General features: G+C 32.4%; 1 protein-coding gene across 1 annotated transcript in view; it reads right to left on the reverse strand.

Annotated features, from left to right (window-relative positions):
- The window catches only part of LOC144370532 (son of sevenless homolog 2-like), a 40,564-nt gene that overhangs the window by 2,970 nt on the left and 17,861 nt on the right, over positions 1-19,733 (reverse strand). Inside the window, 6 exon segments of the mRNA XM_078031337.1 lie at positions 10,379-10,420; positions 10,932-10,979; positions 10,982-11,192; positions 13,097-13,213; positions 15,866-16,038; positions 18,292-18,409. Coding sequence (XP_077887463.1) covers positions 10,379-10,420; positions 10,932-10,979; positions 10,982-11,192; positions 13,097-13,213; positions 15,866-16,038; positions 18,292-18,409 — 709 coding nt within the window.

A 19,733-nucleotide genomic window follows, 5' to 3' on the forward strand; every position in this document is an offset into this window, starting at 1 on the left:
TTTCCCAACCCTTCTGCAGTAACAGACCTTCCAGTGCACTTTGTAAAGATACTAAGTTTAAGAGTCAGATGGGTGCTGGGCCCAGTGGCGCATTCCTATAATTCAAATAACTCAGGAGGCTGAGGTGGGAGGAATGCAAATTCAAGACAACCTCAGAAACTTAGCAAGACTCTAAGGACTTTGTGAGACCCTGTCTCAAAATAAAAAATACTAAAAAGACTGGGGATGTGGCTCAGTGGTTAACTTACCCTGGGTTCAATCCCTGGTACCACCCTCCTCAAAAAGCCAAAAGGGTGAAAAGCCTAGATTTTTAATAAAATAGCAAAGAAGGTTGCTATTTTAAAAATGCTACTACAGTGTAAATGCTTATATTATCATTTAAATGATATATAACAAAATTCAAAATTTAAGAAATAAAATCAAATTCATATTAGTCTTTGTAAAAAAAATTCCCGAGACTGTTAGAATAACAGAACAAATAATAGCCTAAATTTCCTAAAATTTACTTTTGGATCATTGCTTTGATGAGTTAAAACTGTAAGGATAAAAACAATGGCACACAAATAATTTTAGAAAGATATAACTCATAATTCCTACTTCTTCAGAAAATATTAAATACCTACTGAAAGACACTACCCACCTAGTAATTTGTTAAATAACCACTCAAGATTTACTAGGTATGCATTGCAATTTTATGTAATAAAAAGGAAATTTTATGTATTGTTTGTTTAATTTTATACATTTTTGCAGACCTTCACTGATAGCGCATAAAATTTAGAAAAAATATTCCAACTAGTATTAGATTTAAATGATTCAAATTGCAAATAATACTAAGTACTGCCATTATTTTAATAAACATAAGTTTATAGAAGTTTTACTAATCAATCAATACAAAAATGATCTGGTTCATACAATTCACTGCCTGTATAATGTTTAAAAATTAAATATTCTTTGCAAAAGAGCAGATTACAAGAAATATTTTCCATTCTTATATTTTAAAAGACAAGAGTTGCTGGACATGGTAGTGGCACACCTGAAATCCCACAGCCTCTTGAGACACTGAAGCTGGGGGATCATGAGTTCAGTCAGCCTGGGCAACTTAGCAAGACCCTGTCTCAAAATAAAATAAAATAAGGCTAGGGATGTGGTTCAGTGGTTAAAGCACCCCTGGGCTAAATCCCTAGTACCAGTAAAAAATAAAAGACAAGAGTTTGCTACATACACAATGAATCTAAATAAAAATTAAAAAGTGGTGGCTGAAAGCCTGTTAACTTTCAGCCCAATACAACACAAATTCACATTTGTAATGTATGTATAAACAATTTAATGGAAATGTCAACAAGTCATAGCTACTACTCATCACTACTCACAGATTCTACTACACTTCAACCAGGTACAATAGATGTATGCAGCGAATGACTGTTTAGAAAATTAAAGCTATCAGAGCTATAAATAAGGAATAAATAGAGAATAGCAATGCCAAAGCATTAGGGGCATTAAAAATAGTGTATAAGATGTGATATAAACACATCTGATAATTTTAAGTCACTTTCCACTGACTTATAGAGCTATGATTTTAAAAAAAAATATTTTTTCTTTTTAGTTATACATGACAGAATGTATTTTGACAAATTATACATAATGGAGTATAACTTCTAATTCTTGTGGTTCTATACAATGTGGAGTTACACTGGTCATGTATTCCTATATGAACAAAGGAAAGTTATGTCTAATTCATTCTACTGTCTTTCCTATAAAGCAATGGATTTGTGTTTCTTTTAAAAAGGAAAACTTTTCTATACTGATGTATATAGTAATTTTACTGTACATTTTTTACTTCCAATCCTCTTGCAGAACTTGACATATCTCACTAGTATTTCTCAAGAATGTTACATTTTTAGCAGCCATTCATGGTCTTCTTGGTCACTGCATTTAGATTCCCTCTTACCCCTCCACAACTGCTACATTTTTCATGATGAAGAACAAGGAGCCAGCAAAAGGGATTGACTCAGAATTGGAACTTTTTCCTCAAATACAGATATTAAATTTATTATTCCATGTCAAAAGTTGCTGCCCTGATTATGTGGACTCTGCAGTTACTTTCAGGGGTTCTGCTGGTTCAGGGACCCAACAGTTGATACGAAAAGTATACTTTTGGGAGTATTGATAAGAAGTGGGCACGGGATTCACTTTCTCATTTTCTTACCACAATCAGATTTTTATCCACCTTCTCATACATGTAGCCATGTGTGCTTCAGGGAAAGCTGACCTTACCCCTTAGCAACAGGAATAAGGCCTGATTAGTTCAAGTCTGAAAATTCCCGCTAAAGAAATGGAATTACTCTATTAAACTCATCACTTAGAACTCAACTGGTCACTGAAATACCAAAGGAGATTTTTCTGGAGGCTATTAAAAAGGATATCCCTTGGACTGGGGTTGTGGCTCAGTGGTAAAGTGCTTGACTAGCATGCGTGAGGCACTGGGTTCGATCCCTGGCACCATATAAAAATAAAACAAAATAAAGGTATTGTGCCCACTTAACAACTTAAAAACTTGTGCCCACTTACAACTTGTTATTTTGGAAAAGTACTTTGCCATTTTGTTTCTCAACCTTTCTCTATCTGCTGAATAAAGAAACATATAACTTTTATCATTCCTGCCAGCATTTTTTATGACCTTATGGAAAAACAGCTGTAGATAAAGATGTTAATCTGGACAAAACAATGAGAGTCAAAAGGAACTTCAGTCTTTAATAACATCATTGAGCCACTGAATCAACTAGTCCTAAAGCAGCTTTCCTATACAGTTCCAATTATGTCTTTCAGAATGGGTTCTTACTGTTTAAGGTAGTCTTACATGAGTCTTTTCTTCTTTATAAACACATAGACTCATGGAAACAGAAGATATCTAAATGATGGTGGGACATATTTGATAGTTTCTGAATTTGAGTCTGACTCTATAGCCACCACATAACCACTATGTTTATACAAAGTAGACACTCAATAACCCTTGTTGTATGAACACAATTTTATTTTTAATGAAGAGCATTTTGTTACCAGATTGTTTTCATTAACATTGGGCTATTTACTATACTGCCAAATACTGTTCTACTTTATAGCAATATAATAGTGACTTGCTTATGGAGTTTACATTCTGGTTGGAGAGAAATAATAAATATGTAAAAGTAGCATAGCTATACACCATAAGAAAAAATAATTTGTAGGAAAGGGGTTCAGGAATAGGTGGATGGGAAGCGATTTTAAACAGGTGATTGGGGAAGAACTCACTAAGGAAACACTAAGCAAAAACTTGAAGGAGTCAAGGGAGCAGGCCATGATGCCAAGTGGTCAAAGAGCATCAGAAACAGAAGGAATAGCAAAAGCAGAAGTCCTAATGTAGTAATGTGCCTTTGTGTTCTAGAGGCAGAATAACTAAAGCAGTGAAGAGTAAGGGAAGAAAACAGCAGATTATTAGATCTCACAGATCAAAGGAAGCCAAGCCCTGTAAGGCCTTGTGGGCCCTATGAAGGAACTTTAACTTTTAATCTGAGTGAGATGGAAAGTTTTATATACAAAAGAGTTAAGGTCTTATTTATTTCCTAAAAGGATCAGTCTGGCTGTTGTATTAAAAACATACTGGAGGGGCTGGGGTTGTGGCTCAGTGGTAGACCGCTCGTCTAGCACGTGTGAGGCCCTGGGTTCGATCCTCAGCACCACATAAAAATAAAGAAAATAAAGGCATTGTGTCCAACTGCAACTAAAAAAAATATTTTTAAAAAATATATGTATACTGGAGCAGGTATAACCCTAACATCCAAACCAGATACCAAATTGCAATTATCAATTATCTAGGAAAGAAAACTACAGCCCAATTTCCTGATAAATATAGATGCAAAAATCCTTAATGAAATATTAGCAAATCACATTAAAACACATATAACGAAGAAAATACACCATGACTACAAGTAGGTTTCATCCTAGGGATGCAGGGTTGGTTCATCATACACAATTCAATAAATGTAATTCACCACTTAAATAGAATAAAGAACAAAAACCATATATATGATCATCTCAATAGATACTGAAAAGGCCTTTGATAAAATACAGCAACCATTCATGTTAAAATGCTGTAGAAACTAGGGATAGAAGGAACTTATCTAGCATTATAGAGGCTGTATACAACAAACCCAAAGCCAACATCATACTGAATGAAAAATAAATGAAAGCTTTTACTCTAAAATCAGAAACAAGACTAGGATGTCCACCCTCACCACTTCTATTCAATATAGTTCTCGAAACTCTAGCCAGAGCAATCAGGCAAGAGAAGGAAATTAAGGAATACAAACAGGAAAATAAGAAGTCAAACTTATCACTGTCTGTTGATGACATGATCTTATATTTAGAAGACCAAAAAAATTCTTCCATAAAATTCCTAGAGCTAATGAATGAATTTAGCAAAGTAGAAGGATTCACTCATATATCAATAGCTTTTCTGTATTCCAAAAGCAATTCAGCTGAGAAAGAAATCAGGAAAATCATTCCTTTCACAATATCCTCAAAATTAAACAAACAAACGAACAACTGGAAATTAATCTAAACAAGGTGAAAGATTTCTACATTGAAAAATGAAGAAAGAAATTGAAGATAATCTCAGAACATAAAAATACCTCCCATGTTCTTGGATAGGAAGAATTAATATTGTCAAAATGGCTATATTACCAAAAGCAATATACAGATTAAAAAAATTAATTCCCATCAAAATAACAATGACATTCTTCACAGAACTAGAAAAAACAGTCCTTAAATTCATTTGAAAGATTAAGATATCCACAAGAGCCAAAGCAATTCTGAATAAGAAAAGTGATACAGGAGGATCTCAAATTATATTACAGAGCTACAGCAGCAAAAATAGCCTGAAGATCAATGGAATAGACAGAAACAAACTCACATTTCTACAGCCATCCAATACTTGAAAAATATGCCAAAAATACATGTTAGAGAAAAGACAGTCTTTAACAAATAGCTGGGAAAACTGGATATCTCTATGTAGAAGAATGAAAGTAGATCCCCATCTTTCATTCTGCACAAAAGTCAAATCAAAATGGATCAAAGAGTTAGAAATTATACCAGAAATCTTAAAACTGCTCAAAGAGAATAGGGTCAACACCCCATCTATAGGTGGAGGCATCAATTCCTCAGCAAGACCCCTAAAGCTCAAGAAATAAAACCAAGAATCAATAACTGGGATGTCATCAAATTAAAAGTTTCTTTCTACACAGCAAAGGAAATGATTAAGCGTGTGAAGAAAGAGTCTACAAAATGGGAAAAAATCTTTGTCAGCTGCTCCACTGACAGGGGATTAATTAATATTAATAATATATAAAGATCTCAAAAAACTCAATGCCAAAATAACCTCACAGTTATAAGGCAAAAAACAGACATACCTCAAAAGAAGAAACACAAATGGCCAACAAATATATGAAAAATGTTCAAAATCTCTAGCAATCAGGGAAATGCAAATCAAAACTACACTAAGCTTTCATCTCACTTAATCAGAATGGCAATTATCAAGAATATAGATAATATATGCTGATGAGGATATGGAGAAAAAGGTACACTCATACATTGTTAGTGGGACTGCAAATTAGTATAACCACTTTGGAAAAACCATATGACCCAGCTATATCCCACTTCTCAGTATTTGTTCAAAATAACTAAAATCAGCATACTATAGTGATACAGCCACGACAATGTTTACAGCAGCACAATTCACAATAGCCAAATTATGAAGCCAACCCAGATGCCTGTCAACAGATAAGTGGATCAAGAAAATGTGGCAAATATATATACACAATGGAGTTTTACTCAACCATAAAGAAGAGTGAAATAATGGCTTTTGCAGGTAAACAGATGAAGATGGAGAAAAGTATGTTAAGTGAAATAAGCCTGACTCAGAAAATCAAGGATCAAATATTTTCTATTATATGTGGAAGCTAGAACAAAATAAGGGAAAGAAGGCTTTGGGGGAGGAAAATAGATATCATAAAGATACAGGGAATATCACATTGGAGTAGAAGTAGGAAAACGAGAAGAAAAAAGGAAAGGAAAGTTAAAGAAACATGAAACGAATTTAACAAAATCATTTTATATACATATGTAAATGTGCCAAAGGGAATTTCTCCTTAATGTATATGTAGAAAATACCAGTTAAATATAGATAAATAAAGGAGTGAAAGGAAGATCAGTAAGGGTCAGGGAAAATTCGGAGGAGAGGAAATCAAATTCCTTGTATGTATGATCTTGTCAAAATGAACCCAAATACTATGTAGAATTATAATGCTTTAATTTTTAAAAAAGGAAAAAAATATACTAAAGCAAGAAAAATGGAAAATTAGGATGCTATCGTATTGAAAAAGGTTAAGAGATTGTAGTGGCTATCAGCGTAGTAGCAGTAGAAATGGTAAGAGATAGTTAGATTCTTGATATATATTGAGGGTAATCAAGATTTGTTGATTGGGTCACATTTGAGGTATGAAGAAAGAGAGAAAAGCTACTTCTCATATTTTTGGCCTAAGTAACTGAATTGAGATGAGAAGGCGGTAGGAAAAACAGCTTTGGAGGCTCAGTTTTGGAAAGGTTAAGTTTAGATTCCTATAAGATATCCAAATGAAAATGTGGAACAGGTCATTGAATATATGAGTCTAAATCTAGTTGGAGATATGAACCTGGAAATTATCCCATAAATGATATGTTAATGAATGAGGTAAGTGAGAAATAAAGAGGTTTCAAGATCAAGTCTTTCCAATGTTAACAGTTTGGAAAGCTAAAGAGGAACTAACATAAGAGACCAAGGAGCTATAAATGAAGTAAAAAATCAAGAGAGGAAGATGAGCAATATAATCTGCATGCACATGATTTTTTTTTCCAAAAAATTTGGAGGTATTTTGTATAAACAGGCAGAAAGTCTTTCTTGTTTGCCACCAAATCCCTTGTGCTTAGCTGAGAAGCTGTACAAACTAAGTGCAGGTTGAATACTGCTTATCCAAAATGGTTGGGACAGGAAGTAATAAGGATTTTAGACTTGGAATATTTACATATATAATAAGATATTTGGGGGTTGAGGCCCAAGTTTAAATAAAAAAATTCATTTATGTTTCACATACACTTTATACACATAGCCTGAAGGTAAACACAAAATTCATTTATTTTATTTTCCTTTTCTTTGTTGTTACTAAAGATTGAACCCAAGGGTGCTTAACCACTGAGCCACATCCTCAGCCCTTTTAATTTTTTAAATTTTGAAACAGCTTCTTACTAAGTTGCTGAGGCTGGCCTTGAATTTGCAATCTCCTGCCTTAGCCTCCCAAGCTACTGAGATTACAGGCATGTGCCACCATGCCTGGCTTCATTTATGTTTCATCTTTGAGAGCCTGAAGGCAAATAATTTTGTGCATGAAACAAAAATCTGTGTACAATGAAATATCAGAAAGAAAAGGTATACAAGAATTGCCAGCTAATACCAGAGGCTAAGAAAGGCTGTGTGGTTACAAACAGCATTTCTTAACCTACCTTGCAGCTAGGTAAGCCCATGTGACTAAGTTTTGGAATGAGAGCAGAAGTGATGTATGCATGCTTTCATAACAAATGTTCTTGCTCTCCACCTTTCTGCTAGCTGAAAAATGGTAACTATTGGAGCAGTTGTTCAAGATAGAGATCGAAGCCACATCTTGAGAATTCTGAATCACCCTGCTAGGCTGAAAAATCCTGTGGAGCAGAAATGTCTACTTGTTCTGGCTTTTTTGAGAAATAAACTTTTACTTCATTTAGATCCTTTTACAACTGTAGTTATACCTTGGCTATTTAAAAAAAAAAGGAAACACAAACTGTGGTCACTGAAAGAATAATTTTTGTCTATTTTGTTCACTGCCATATCTCTTGTACATATCAAGCATTCAGAAATATGTACTGAACTGGGCACAGTGGCACATGCCTATAATCCCAGATACTACAGAGTCTGAGGCAGGAGAATCACAATTTTGAGGTTAGTCAAGGCAGCTATCTCAAAATTTAAAAAACCCTATCTTAAAATAAAAAATAAAAAGGTTGTGTATGTAGTTCAGTGGCAGAGTATCCCTGAGTTCAACCTTCAGTACTACCAAAAAAAAAAGAAAAAATTACATTCAATATGTGAATGAATTAATATGGTATTAGCAATTATAAAAGCTAGAAGACAGTAAAGATAATTTAAATTCTATACTCAGGCACACTATTAACAATTAAATGTATAATACACTTCCAGAAACTTAAGAACTTAAACATTTATATACTATAGTATACTTTAACAGGTTACTATGCAAGTATGTGCCCCTACCAAAATGAGGGAACACATAAAGAAAGGAATCTAAGAAACAAAAATTCAATACAGGAGGAAGGTGAAGGGAATTTCTGGATGATAAAGAAACTTCTAAGATGATGGTTGGGTTAGAGGCTAAGACAGCAACCAGTTCAAATTGGAAAATGTCAGGAAGGAGGTTTCCAAGTGGAAGAGGAGAAGGGGTGGAAAGGGGAAGATAAATGAAAACAACTCTGATAGGTTTTCTAATAGGCTTGATCTTATGAAAATGTGCTATAAAAGGGCATGGGAAGACCAAGCAATGTCTTAAACAAATTCATGCTTTAATGAGTAAATTCTTAACTCCAGGAAATAGAAGTGTATTAAAAAGGAAATACAATAAATACCATTTGATCTAATAGTGAATAATATCACATTGCCCTCAATGTGATAAGTATAGGTAAGGCAGAACATGAAATCCTCATCAGTAAATAGTATGTAAAATTAATGATTCAAAAGAGGAAGCAATATAAAAAATCATTTTAGAAATGAAGTTTCAATGAGGAACAAGAAAAGGGGTGAAGAGACATGGGGTAGGGAGCTTCTGTTAATTTCATTTTAAGTGTTTAACCAGTTCGCATTGGTTGCTGTCTCAGCCTCTGACTCAGAGCCATTGAAAAGACTGGAATTCCTGCTACTGTCTATAACATATACATTTTACTATGTTAGACGGGAGGTTCTCCAGATTGAGAGAATTATTCCCAAAGCTGCTGTGTTCCTTTTTGGGTTATTTTTGTCTTAAACAAATTGCCACAGAAAGTTAATAACATTTTGATAATAAATGATGAAATAATTTAGAATGATAAAATACTGCTTTTCTTAAAATACTACTTTAACTAAATAAGATATCAAGAAATAAATTATCAAACGCTATCCTGGGAACTTTAAATAAACATTTAATATAGTCATCCCTTGGTATCTGGGACTGATTATAGCATATTTCAGATACAAACTCCACAGATGCTTAAGTCTCTTACAATGCATAATAATGTTATATAATGCAATTTACTATGATATATTTGCTTTTAACCTACATATATTCTGCAAATTTAAATCCTCTCTACATTATTAGTATTGTTTTGAGGTGGGGTACTAGGGATTGAACCCAGGGTGTCACATATACTAGGCCAGTGCTTTAGCAGTGCAGGGTTTGTTTTTTTTTTAAATACAAACCCTGGAGGTATTTCTAATTGTCCAGGGTGACACTGAATTTGCAATCCTCCTGCCTCAGCCTCCTGGGTAGCTGGGATTACAGGTGTGTGCCTCCATGCCCAATTCTAGATTATTTAAAATACCTGCTATAGTAGAAATACTATATAAATAGTTACACTGTATTGTTTAGGAAACAATGACAATATAAAATGTCTATATGTGTTCAGTACAGATGCAAGCACTGTAGGTATAACTACATTTTCAATATGTGGCTGACTGAATCCATGGGTATGGAAACCACATATATAAAGTGCTGACTGTGTTTTATTCCTACAGGAAAATGAATTGGAAGGGGTGGGGAAGAAGATAGGCAACTGATATGAAATAATTGTTCATTCTGTGCTAAGAAACAAATTAGGTATTCTAAACAGTTATTTCATTTGGTCCTTAATAAGTTTGGAGATAAAAAATAATTTGTTCAAGGTCACACAGTCCCTTGAACACAGGTCATAAAATAATTTTAAAAAACTATAAAAAATTTAAATATTACATAACAATAAGCAAATAATTCAATTTATTTATAAAAATTTCTTTCAAGCTGGGAATATAGCTCATCAGTAGAGGGTTTTTCTAGAATGTATGGGGCCTGGGGCTCAATCTCCAGCACAACATAAATAAAGAAGAAAAGAGGGATAGGGTGAAGGGGAGAGGAGAAGGAGGGAGGGAAAAAAAATTTCTTATTCTTTCCATGTTGCTAAGCCCCAAAATGTTCAAATACAAATTTGGTCAACCAGATTATTATTATTATAGTAATTTCATTAGAATCATACTTACTTGAATGTGGCAAGAGCACTGTAGCAAAGATGCTATTGCTACCTATTGGAAAGAGAAAAATTAATTTGAAAAGATAGGTAACATGTATGGTTTTATTTTTACATGTCAGCATAAAGTAACATGTAATATACATAGCACAAAATTTTATCACCATCTTTTAATGTGTCAGTTTTTTTAGAAAGATGAAACTAAGTATTCCTTGTACCTAGAATGTTTTTTCTCTTTCTTAGTGTAAATGGTTCCCCTTCTATCACAGTCCCTTTCAATTTTCCTCACTGAACTTATGTACTTATTTTTTTATTCACTGCCTGTTGCTCCCTTTCAAGTGGTGGTGAGGTCCCAAAAGTACTAAATAAATCTTTTTGAATGAATAAATCAGAAAACAACATGCATTAACAAATGCATAAGTGTGATAATCACCATTTTCACATTTAGATGCTACTTTTCATACTGATTTGATTACAAAGGATTCTGTAGTTTGTTAATTAAAATGATGAGAATTATCTGAAACAAAAATTCTTTTTTTACCAAATGGTTTGTATCAAATACTTACCACAGGAACTATTGAGATCCATATCTGAAAACACACTATGTTCTGAAAAGCAGACACTGGTGGAGTAGATGGTGTATTTGGAGAGGTTGGTGCTGACACTGTTGATTCGAGCTCAGTTTCAGCAACCCGACTAAAGCTTATCTTATAAGGTTCTCTTTCTAATTGTGTTGGATGACCTCATAAAGTGCCTGAGGTAGAGCCATGCCGTCCTGAATTAGGCCCTATTCCAGGAGATTTTAAGGAGTAGGTTGATTTCCTAGCCTAGGAAAAGTAAACATAATTAGTATCATTTATTTTCATGAGTTACATTATTAGTTAATTAGTTCTCAAGGAACCAGTTAATTAATTCTCAAGGAATAAATTAAAAGAGTGCAACAAAATACCAATCTGCAGGGGCAGTTTGTGGTATTCTAGTAATAACTTCTGGATTTAACTGGATTAATTTAAAAATGAACTTGAATATAAGTAAATCTCTTTCAATAACTGTAGAAATAAAATGCCTAAAAAATTGTGTCAAAACAACCTTTAGCTCCTAAAACACTTATATCTAAACTTTTTTTCAAATAACTTATATCAATTTAATAAATATTTACTGGTAACATAATTTATGTTTATATTATGTTATGTGCTTCACTTTTTAAAAAGTCCCCTTTTCCCCTTTTCTTATACTAAATGTTTAATCTCTATAACAGTGCTTTCAAAACCCTTTGGTGAAGAGGGCTATCATTGTTCCCTATCCTAAACTCCATCCCAATTTTAAAACTCTGGCAGTGGTAACTTGATGAAAAAACAAAAAACTCAGATTCATAAATTTGAGTTGGAGGCAAATGCTGTGGTAAATGCCTATAATCCCAGCTACTCAGGAGGATGAGGTAGGAGGATTGTCAAGTTTGAGGCCAGCTTGGATATTGTGGTTTGGATATGTGGTATCCCCCAAAAGTTGATGTGTGAGACAATGAGGGAATGTTGAGGGGTGAAATGATAAGATTATGAGACCTATAACATAATCAGTGAATTAATTCACTTCAATGAATTAACTGAGTCGTAACTATGGGCAGGTAGGGTATAGCTGAAGAAGTATATCACTGGGAGTTATACCGTTGGGTTTATATTTTGACCCTGGTGAGAAAGAGTGCTTCTGCTGCCTGGTTTCCACATCTTGAGCTGCTTTACCTCTTTCATGCTTTTCTGCTTCTGCCTGATGTTCTATCTCACCTCAGGCCCAAAATTAGGGGTCCACTGACCATGGACTGAACCTCTGAAACCATGAGCCAAAATAAACTTTTTCCTCTTGTGTTGTTCTTGTTGGTCATAGTGATGAAAAAGTGACTAAAACACTGGGCAATGTAAGAGACATCCTGTCTCTAAAATTAAAAAAAAAAATTAAAAAGACTTGGGATATAGCTTAGTGGTAGAGCCCTTGCCTTCCATGCATGAGGCCCTGGGATAGATCCCTAGCACCCACTCAAAAAAGTTTGAGTTAAAATCTCAACTGTGCCAAAAACTAGCTGTTCAGTCTTGAAAAAGTTATTTAATCTCTTTGAGCCTCAATTTTTTTATTTATAAAGTAAGGATAATCTCTATCATATACTGATGTGAGAATGAGATACCATGCAACTACCTAGTTTACTGCTTTGCCAAAGGGAGTCTGTTTATAAATGATTTTTACTTTTTTCCAAATCTTGCTTCACTTTCAGTGACTTAGAATTAGTCTTCCATTATTTCTGTTGCCACTGCAAACCTGTGGAATAACTAGAAAGTGTAGAAGCAATTCCTAGTGTGAGAGATGGGTTTCACTGGCAACCACAGACCATGGAGCCCTAATGGCAAGAGCCAATGGTCAAGCAAAAAAAAAACCTATATACTACTGCTTACTCTTTTCCCAGTTCTTTTCACTTCCTTTGTTCCATTCAGCTACTGCTAGGCTCTCATATTCTCACACCTGTTTCTCTTATACTAGAAGGGATCAAAAATTGACGGATAAATGGTAGTAGGACAAAGGATACATCAGATTTTATCAAAAAAGCTGATATCTTCCTTTACAGTATACATAATTTTAGAAATAGTACTATAAAATATCTAAAAATAGCTATTTGATTACAATTTTAAGGAAATAGGTTGTTAAATATTAAAAATAATATTTTCCAACATTGTCATGGACTTACAAATCGAGGAGGCTGTTTGTAGTTTCGGGGTTCGATTTCTAGTGACTTGTTGAACAAATAATCTGTAAACTCTTTTTCAGATGAGCTTCCCATGGGGTTAAGGTTTTCAAAGAACCTCTGGAATTAAAGAAATACTCCTAAGTATATACTTACTCAAATTTTTAGTGAAAATTATTTATTTTATCATTTTTAAAACTAAAAAATTAAGAGATCACAATGTCTGGAAAGGTTACAAAGATTGTTTATTCCAGTCGCTCTACTTTTCAATAAGATTACATAATTTCTCTGGAAGTCATATTCTAGTCAAACATTATGATTATAAGATGAACAGGTTTTAATGGCTCAGTAGTTAACACTTATCCTTTAGTAGTCTACTAATTATAACATAATGATCACGAGTAAGCTAACAAAAGTGTTTAGAACCAAAATTATAGTTTAAAAAACCACAATAGAACTTTGATAATTGGAAAGACATATTCAAAAGTAATCAAGAGAAATTATAATAAACTTTATAACTTACCTGTGTCAAATTCTAGTACAAAAGTATTTTTATCAAAAATATTTTATCTTTATCAAAAAATATTCACCAAATATTTTGCAAGTAAAAATTTAAGCTCCGAAGTAGGAAATTTAATACTTTAGCAAAGTGCTCCCCTCAAAAAAAAAAAAAGGAATCTCACTAATTAGAAACCACCCTGTTTATATTTTACTATATTTTCTGGTGTTTTATTATGTGTGATTATATATACATAAATAAATAAATAGAAACTTTTTCTTTTTTGCAAAATTGGGGTAACACCGTATTTATTTTTAATCTTTTTAAAAGTTTATAGTCAAGTTGTTCCCATGTGGTTTACTTATCTTATAAAGTACAAATTTTAAGTCTATGGAATTTTATCAGACATGTTCCAGAATTCATTTCACTAATCCTTATATAGGCAGTTATCCAGATAAAAGCCTTTTAATTCTTTGCTATAATAATAATTATTAACTCCTGGTGCAAATATTTTTCTACATAATTCTTATGGTTATCTTTGAAAATTCCTTAGACACAAATTTCTGGATTTAGCTTTATTTCATTTTTGAGTGTTTAGAAGCAAGTAAAAGATATTTATTGGGTTTGGCTTTTGTAAGAGGCAAAATGAACTTGAAAAGTATATCACTCCTCTAACAGAAACAATTATTTTTTATACTCAAGTTAGCTAACTTATATTACACTAGCCAACAGTAATTTAAAAACTTTTAGAAATCTTTATTTTTAATTTTCTCATCATTTGTTCTAACTTAAAAATACGATTTTGTTTGATTAATGTTGGTTTTGTAAAATGAATAGCTTAGTTTGTATATATTTTAAATGTACTTTGATTCAATCATAAAGAGGCATTCCCCTTCTCCAAAATGCTTTAAATGATGGTAAGAAACCTAGATCAGAACAAAAAAACCTATTGGCATATATGCTACTGAGATACAAATGCTTAAAGTATTATTTCAAGTATACCCAATGACAATGTAAAATTATTTCTGTGGAAAAAATATATTGTGAACTCTAATCTGACTTTAAGAACACATTTTCTTATTAGCCTTCTGAAGATCCACATAGAGAGGGTGGGCTCAATGAAATAGGCAACAAAAATTACTATTTACTTTAAAACAGTTATATGTCTGCATTTTAATTAATGGTATGCTTTAGGTCATTCTTTCTAAGGACTGTAGAGTATTTGAACTGGGAACTGGGACTGTAGAGTATTTGAACTGAATAGTAACTATCTCATAATTCAGGAAGGTAGAAATGATAGTGGCTATTTTCATTCAATATGCCCAATTTGTAGATTCTTTTAAGAATGTAGCATAATTTTTAACATGAAAAGTTAAATTACAATATGTTCTCAATTTCAAATACATATGATATATTAAGTTCATTTAATATAAACGTGGTATCATAATGCACTCTAATTTAGATGGCATCCCACATTTTTTCCCCTGTTAGGAAAAAAGTACAATCCTAACTTTCTTAGGACAAAAATTTCAATAAAGACAGAAATAGCAACAGGTCACTAGATAGATATATTGGCAGAGTTAAAACTAAAATAATGCATTCCTATAATGCTCAACTTAAAATGAGACAAAGCCATAGAATACACTAAGCATAATGTTTCTAAGAGGGTTCATCATGTGATTTCCACTACCAAAATATTAACAAGAATGTATGTTCCCAGTGAATTAAAGTATACCTGTAGGAAAGCCAGAAAATGCACACTTATGATATCACAGTATCAGTATTATACACCATTGTTCAAAATAGAACATCAGTTGATAGAATATTAAAGCCCTTTTGTGCTATGCATATATACCACTCTTCCAAACTCTTCTCCTACTTAAGCATAGTCATCTTCTGAGAAGATAAGTTGTTTAATGTTATACTGGCTCACATAAAATATTTAAAATGGTTATCCATCAATGATGAAATTAGTAGTGGATTTTTACTGCATGGGCATCAGAAAAACTTCTTTTGTTTAACTTTGCCATTCGCTTTTTTGGAAGTGTTGCTTGAACCAACTCAACAAAGAAGTAATATTTTCAAGAGAAAGCACTTCGTATAAATAACTGCAGATAGTGTAAGTATAATATTTAACATTGTTAACTACCAATTATTAACTCATTTTATTTACAAAGCAAAATAAATAGCATGATATGTGATTATGGTATTTTGTAGAGATCACCGAGTACTTAACACATTCCCTTTTAAAGACAAGGAAAAAAAATATTTACCCTCATTTCTGGTTCTATTTGTAAACAATAAGGCTGATTCTGATATTGCTGAATTTCTCCAGTAATTTCTGCCACTTTTCTCCTCTTACTGAAATTGTTCAAATCTTTCCCTTTCTTTTTTAAAAAATCATTATTCCCTTCTTCAGTCTTCAGAATATTTGTTAAATATATTCCTAGTGAAAAAAATATTTAAAGAAAATTTATTTTAAAATTGGTCATTTAATCAATCATTTGGGAAAACAATCTTGTAAAACTAAAAGACTTACTAGCAATTCCACTCCATAATGTTGATAAGACAAGGCTCTGATAGACTTTATGGTTATGATTAATTCTCCATTAATTTTTTTAACATAGAAAAAATTTAAAATAAAAAGAAAATAAAGGCTACTAGTCTAAGAAATAGCAAATTGAGCTTTCCTAAACTGTGTTTATAAAGTCTAAATTATAAGTTTTAAATCGAACCAAAATTTTTAATGCTTGATTTTATTTTATTTTATTTATTTATTTTCACATTACAACACTTTCAAATTTTTATTGAGTATGGTCTTATTACCTCTGTAATAATGCTTGATTTTAAATATTTATTTTCAATAATCTTTAAGTGATCATCAATATCATAAGCACTGCTGATTAATAAGAGTTCAGACTTAAATTGTTTTCTCAGAGCCCATGATTTAGATTTAAAAACCAATTATATTTTAATCTTTCACAATAGAAACTTTAATCTCCTTTTTCGAATAATTACTAATATATTTAAATTAGTAGTTATCAATTGATAATTTTGTTCCTAAGAGTGTATTGGAAATATCTGGAGACATTTCTGGTTATCATGATGTAGGTGTTACCAGCATATAGTAAACAGGAAACTTGGAGGCTACTAAACATCCTACAAGCACATGACATTTACTCATTTATTTGATTCATATGCCAATAGTGCTGAGGTTGGAAAACCTTGATTTAAATAAATTATACAATTTCAACAGTTTAGTCATACATCACATTGTTATATTTATATAAAAATGATCTATAAGGCTAGAATGGAGGGGCTAGGAATATAGCCTAGTGATAAGAACAGGTGCTTAGCATGTGAGATGCCCTGGGTTAAATCCCCAGCATGAATGTGTGTGTGCCCGTGCGCGTGCGCACACACATACACACACACACACATACACACACACACACACACACACACACACACACACACATAGACTAGAATTAAGCTGAAAAACTGCTGTAACATTATAGTACAATATGCTACTCAAGTGTTTGTGGTGATGCTGTTGTAAACAAACACACTGTTGCTGCACACCATATTAAAGTATAGCACATAAAACACACCACATATACGACAATGGTCCCGTAAGATTATAATAGAACTGAAAAATTCTCATTGCCTAGAGATGTAGCTGTCATGATGCCAACATAACACATTTTTCAAGCCTCCATAAACAGACCTGTCAGAAAAGTATAGCATGTTTGTCTATGAACAGTACTTAATACTTGATAATAGTAATAAATGACTGTTACTGGTTTATGCATTTACTATACTACACTTTTTATCATTACTTTACAACAAAAACGTTTACTACAAAACAGTATTCCATATTATGCCACCAGCAGCCTCACATGTATCATCTATGTTGAATGCATCAAGAGATCACATTCAAAGCAGAGGCACACACCTAAAGTTCCAGCTACTCAGAAGGCTGAAGCAAGAGGATTGCTTGACCCAGGAATTTGAGACCTGCCTGGGATACATAGCAAGACCCCATTGCAAAGCAAAACAAAACAAACAGGCAATGTTGAGTAATTGATTTATACCATCTAGAATTGTGTGAATACACTGTTTGCAGAACAGAATTGCTGCCTACTGATGCATTTCTCAGAATATGTCCTTGTCATTAAGCAATGCATGAATGTATTTAAGAAAAGTTCACTTTATAAAATTTTGCCTAATATATAACAATTCTGAGTTTACTTTTTATTAGTGTATTAAAATTATACATAATAGTGGAATTAGTTGTTACATGTTTGTACATGCACACAATAATATGATTTGTTCAAAGTTGTTCCAATTCTGAGTTTTAACAAATCACTTAAAAGCCTTTAATAAAGAGAAAACGAACACTGTAGATATGACATAAATAGATAAAAACAATAGTTACCACTCTCTGAGTGCCTGTTCTGATAGAATTTGTATTAGGTTGTATAGATAAAATATTTTTAATTCTTACAACTCCATGAGGTAAGTATTATAACTTGCATTTTACAGGAAAATAAATAATAGAGTTTTAAGTTTTATTTATCAATACAGATGAAAATAGACAAGGTAATATAAAATATGAACAACTGACCTCTAAAGACTGGCCTCTTTGGACTATAACACATTTTGCCTCAAAATACAATATCCATCTTTAGTAACTTACCAAAAAAAGGCACACAAGGTGGATTGATTGACTTCAGTTTTACTAGGTATTTTTAAAAGTGATCTTGACTTAATTCCACAGCTTCATCTAAAATTTTCCATTTTCTTTCCTGTAATGCCTTAAAAACATATAAAATGAGCATAATCTCTGTTTATAGTTCAATCAAATGTATGGATACAGAAATTTATAAATTATAAAATTTTGCAAACATTTGATATTAAATATTTTAAAAAATTAAAATAAGAGAGGTAATCCTTTGGGCATTTGCCTAAAGTGATTTTTCCTCTTTTTATCTATAATATAAATTCTAAAACCTTAAATTTTTCTAAAACAAATTAGAAGATTAAGCAATCAAAAAATTTCATCCTCAGGACCTTGATAGTCATAATTTTGATTAGCCAGAGTTTCAAGTCTTAGATGTAGGAAGCGAGAATCATAATTGTTCAGCATTTAAGTACTTTTCCACTGAAAGGTCTTTTGGGGACAAGGGTGGAGTTTTGGTAAAGAGATGACTACAGGAGGGTAAGAAAGCATTAACAAATTTAGTTAATGTAATAAACATAGGAATTTCTTTTTAAATTTCATTGTTAGATTTTCTTACTAGATGTTAGTTTATAACTTGATAAGAGCAAACATTATACTTGAGAACCATTCAATATATTTCCTTTAAATTATGAAGAAAGAGTGCACCATAGCTTTTATTCAAATCTATCCAAAAGTCCTAGCTAAAAGGGACAAGAAACAAAATAAATAACTAGGAATTGCAAAGAAAAGGGAAAAAAAAGAAAGAAAAATGTCACTATTTACAGAGATTATGACTATCCGCAAGGAAACTCCAAAACTCTATCTGCAAAGTGTTAATAAGAGAATTTACTAATGTTGCTGTGTCAAAAATCAACTAGATATGAAAATTTTTCATCAATAAGGAAAATAATTTTTTTAAAAAGTCTAACATAAATCTAACAAAAAAAAGTATGAAGTCTCTATCAAGAAAACCATAAGACAGTATTAAATGGGTAAATAAATGGAGAGATATACCATGTTCCCAGTTGGGAAGACTCATGACTGTAAATTGGCACTAATTGATTTTACAGATCTAATGCAACTTCTATTACAGTTCCAATTTTCAACTTGGCAATGGTGGCACATGCCTGTAATCCCAACAACAGAGGAGGCTGAGACAGAAAGACTGCAAATTCAGCCTCAGCAATTTAGCAAGATCCTCAGCTACAAAGCAAGACCCTGTCTTAAAATAAAAAGGGCTACTAATGTGAATCAGTGGTAAAATGCCCCCTGGTTCAATCCTCAGTACCAATAATAATAATAAAATCCAATTTTTAAAAATGAAGCTTAAAATTATTCTAAAATTTATATATGAAAATAAAGGGCTAAGACCAAGTCAACCTTGAAAGATTGCTAAAAGATCTGCTATACTTTCTTTT

This window comes from Ictidomys tridecemlineatus, chromosome 14 (genome assembly GCF_052094955.1).
Source record: "Ictidomys tridecemlineatus isolate mIctTri1 chromosome 14, mIctTri1.hap1, whole genome shotgun sequence".
In the NCBI taxonomy this organism is placed as follows: Eukaryota; Metazoa; Chordata; class Mammalia; order Rodentia; family Sciuridae; genus Ictidomys; species Ictidomys tridecemlineatus.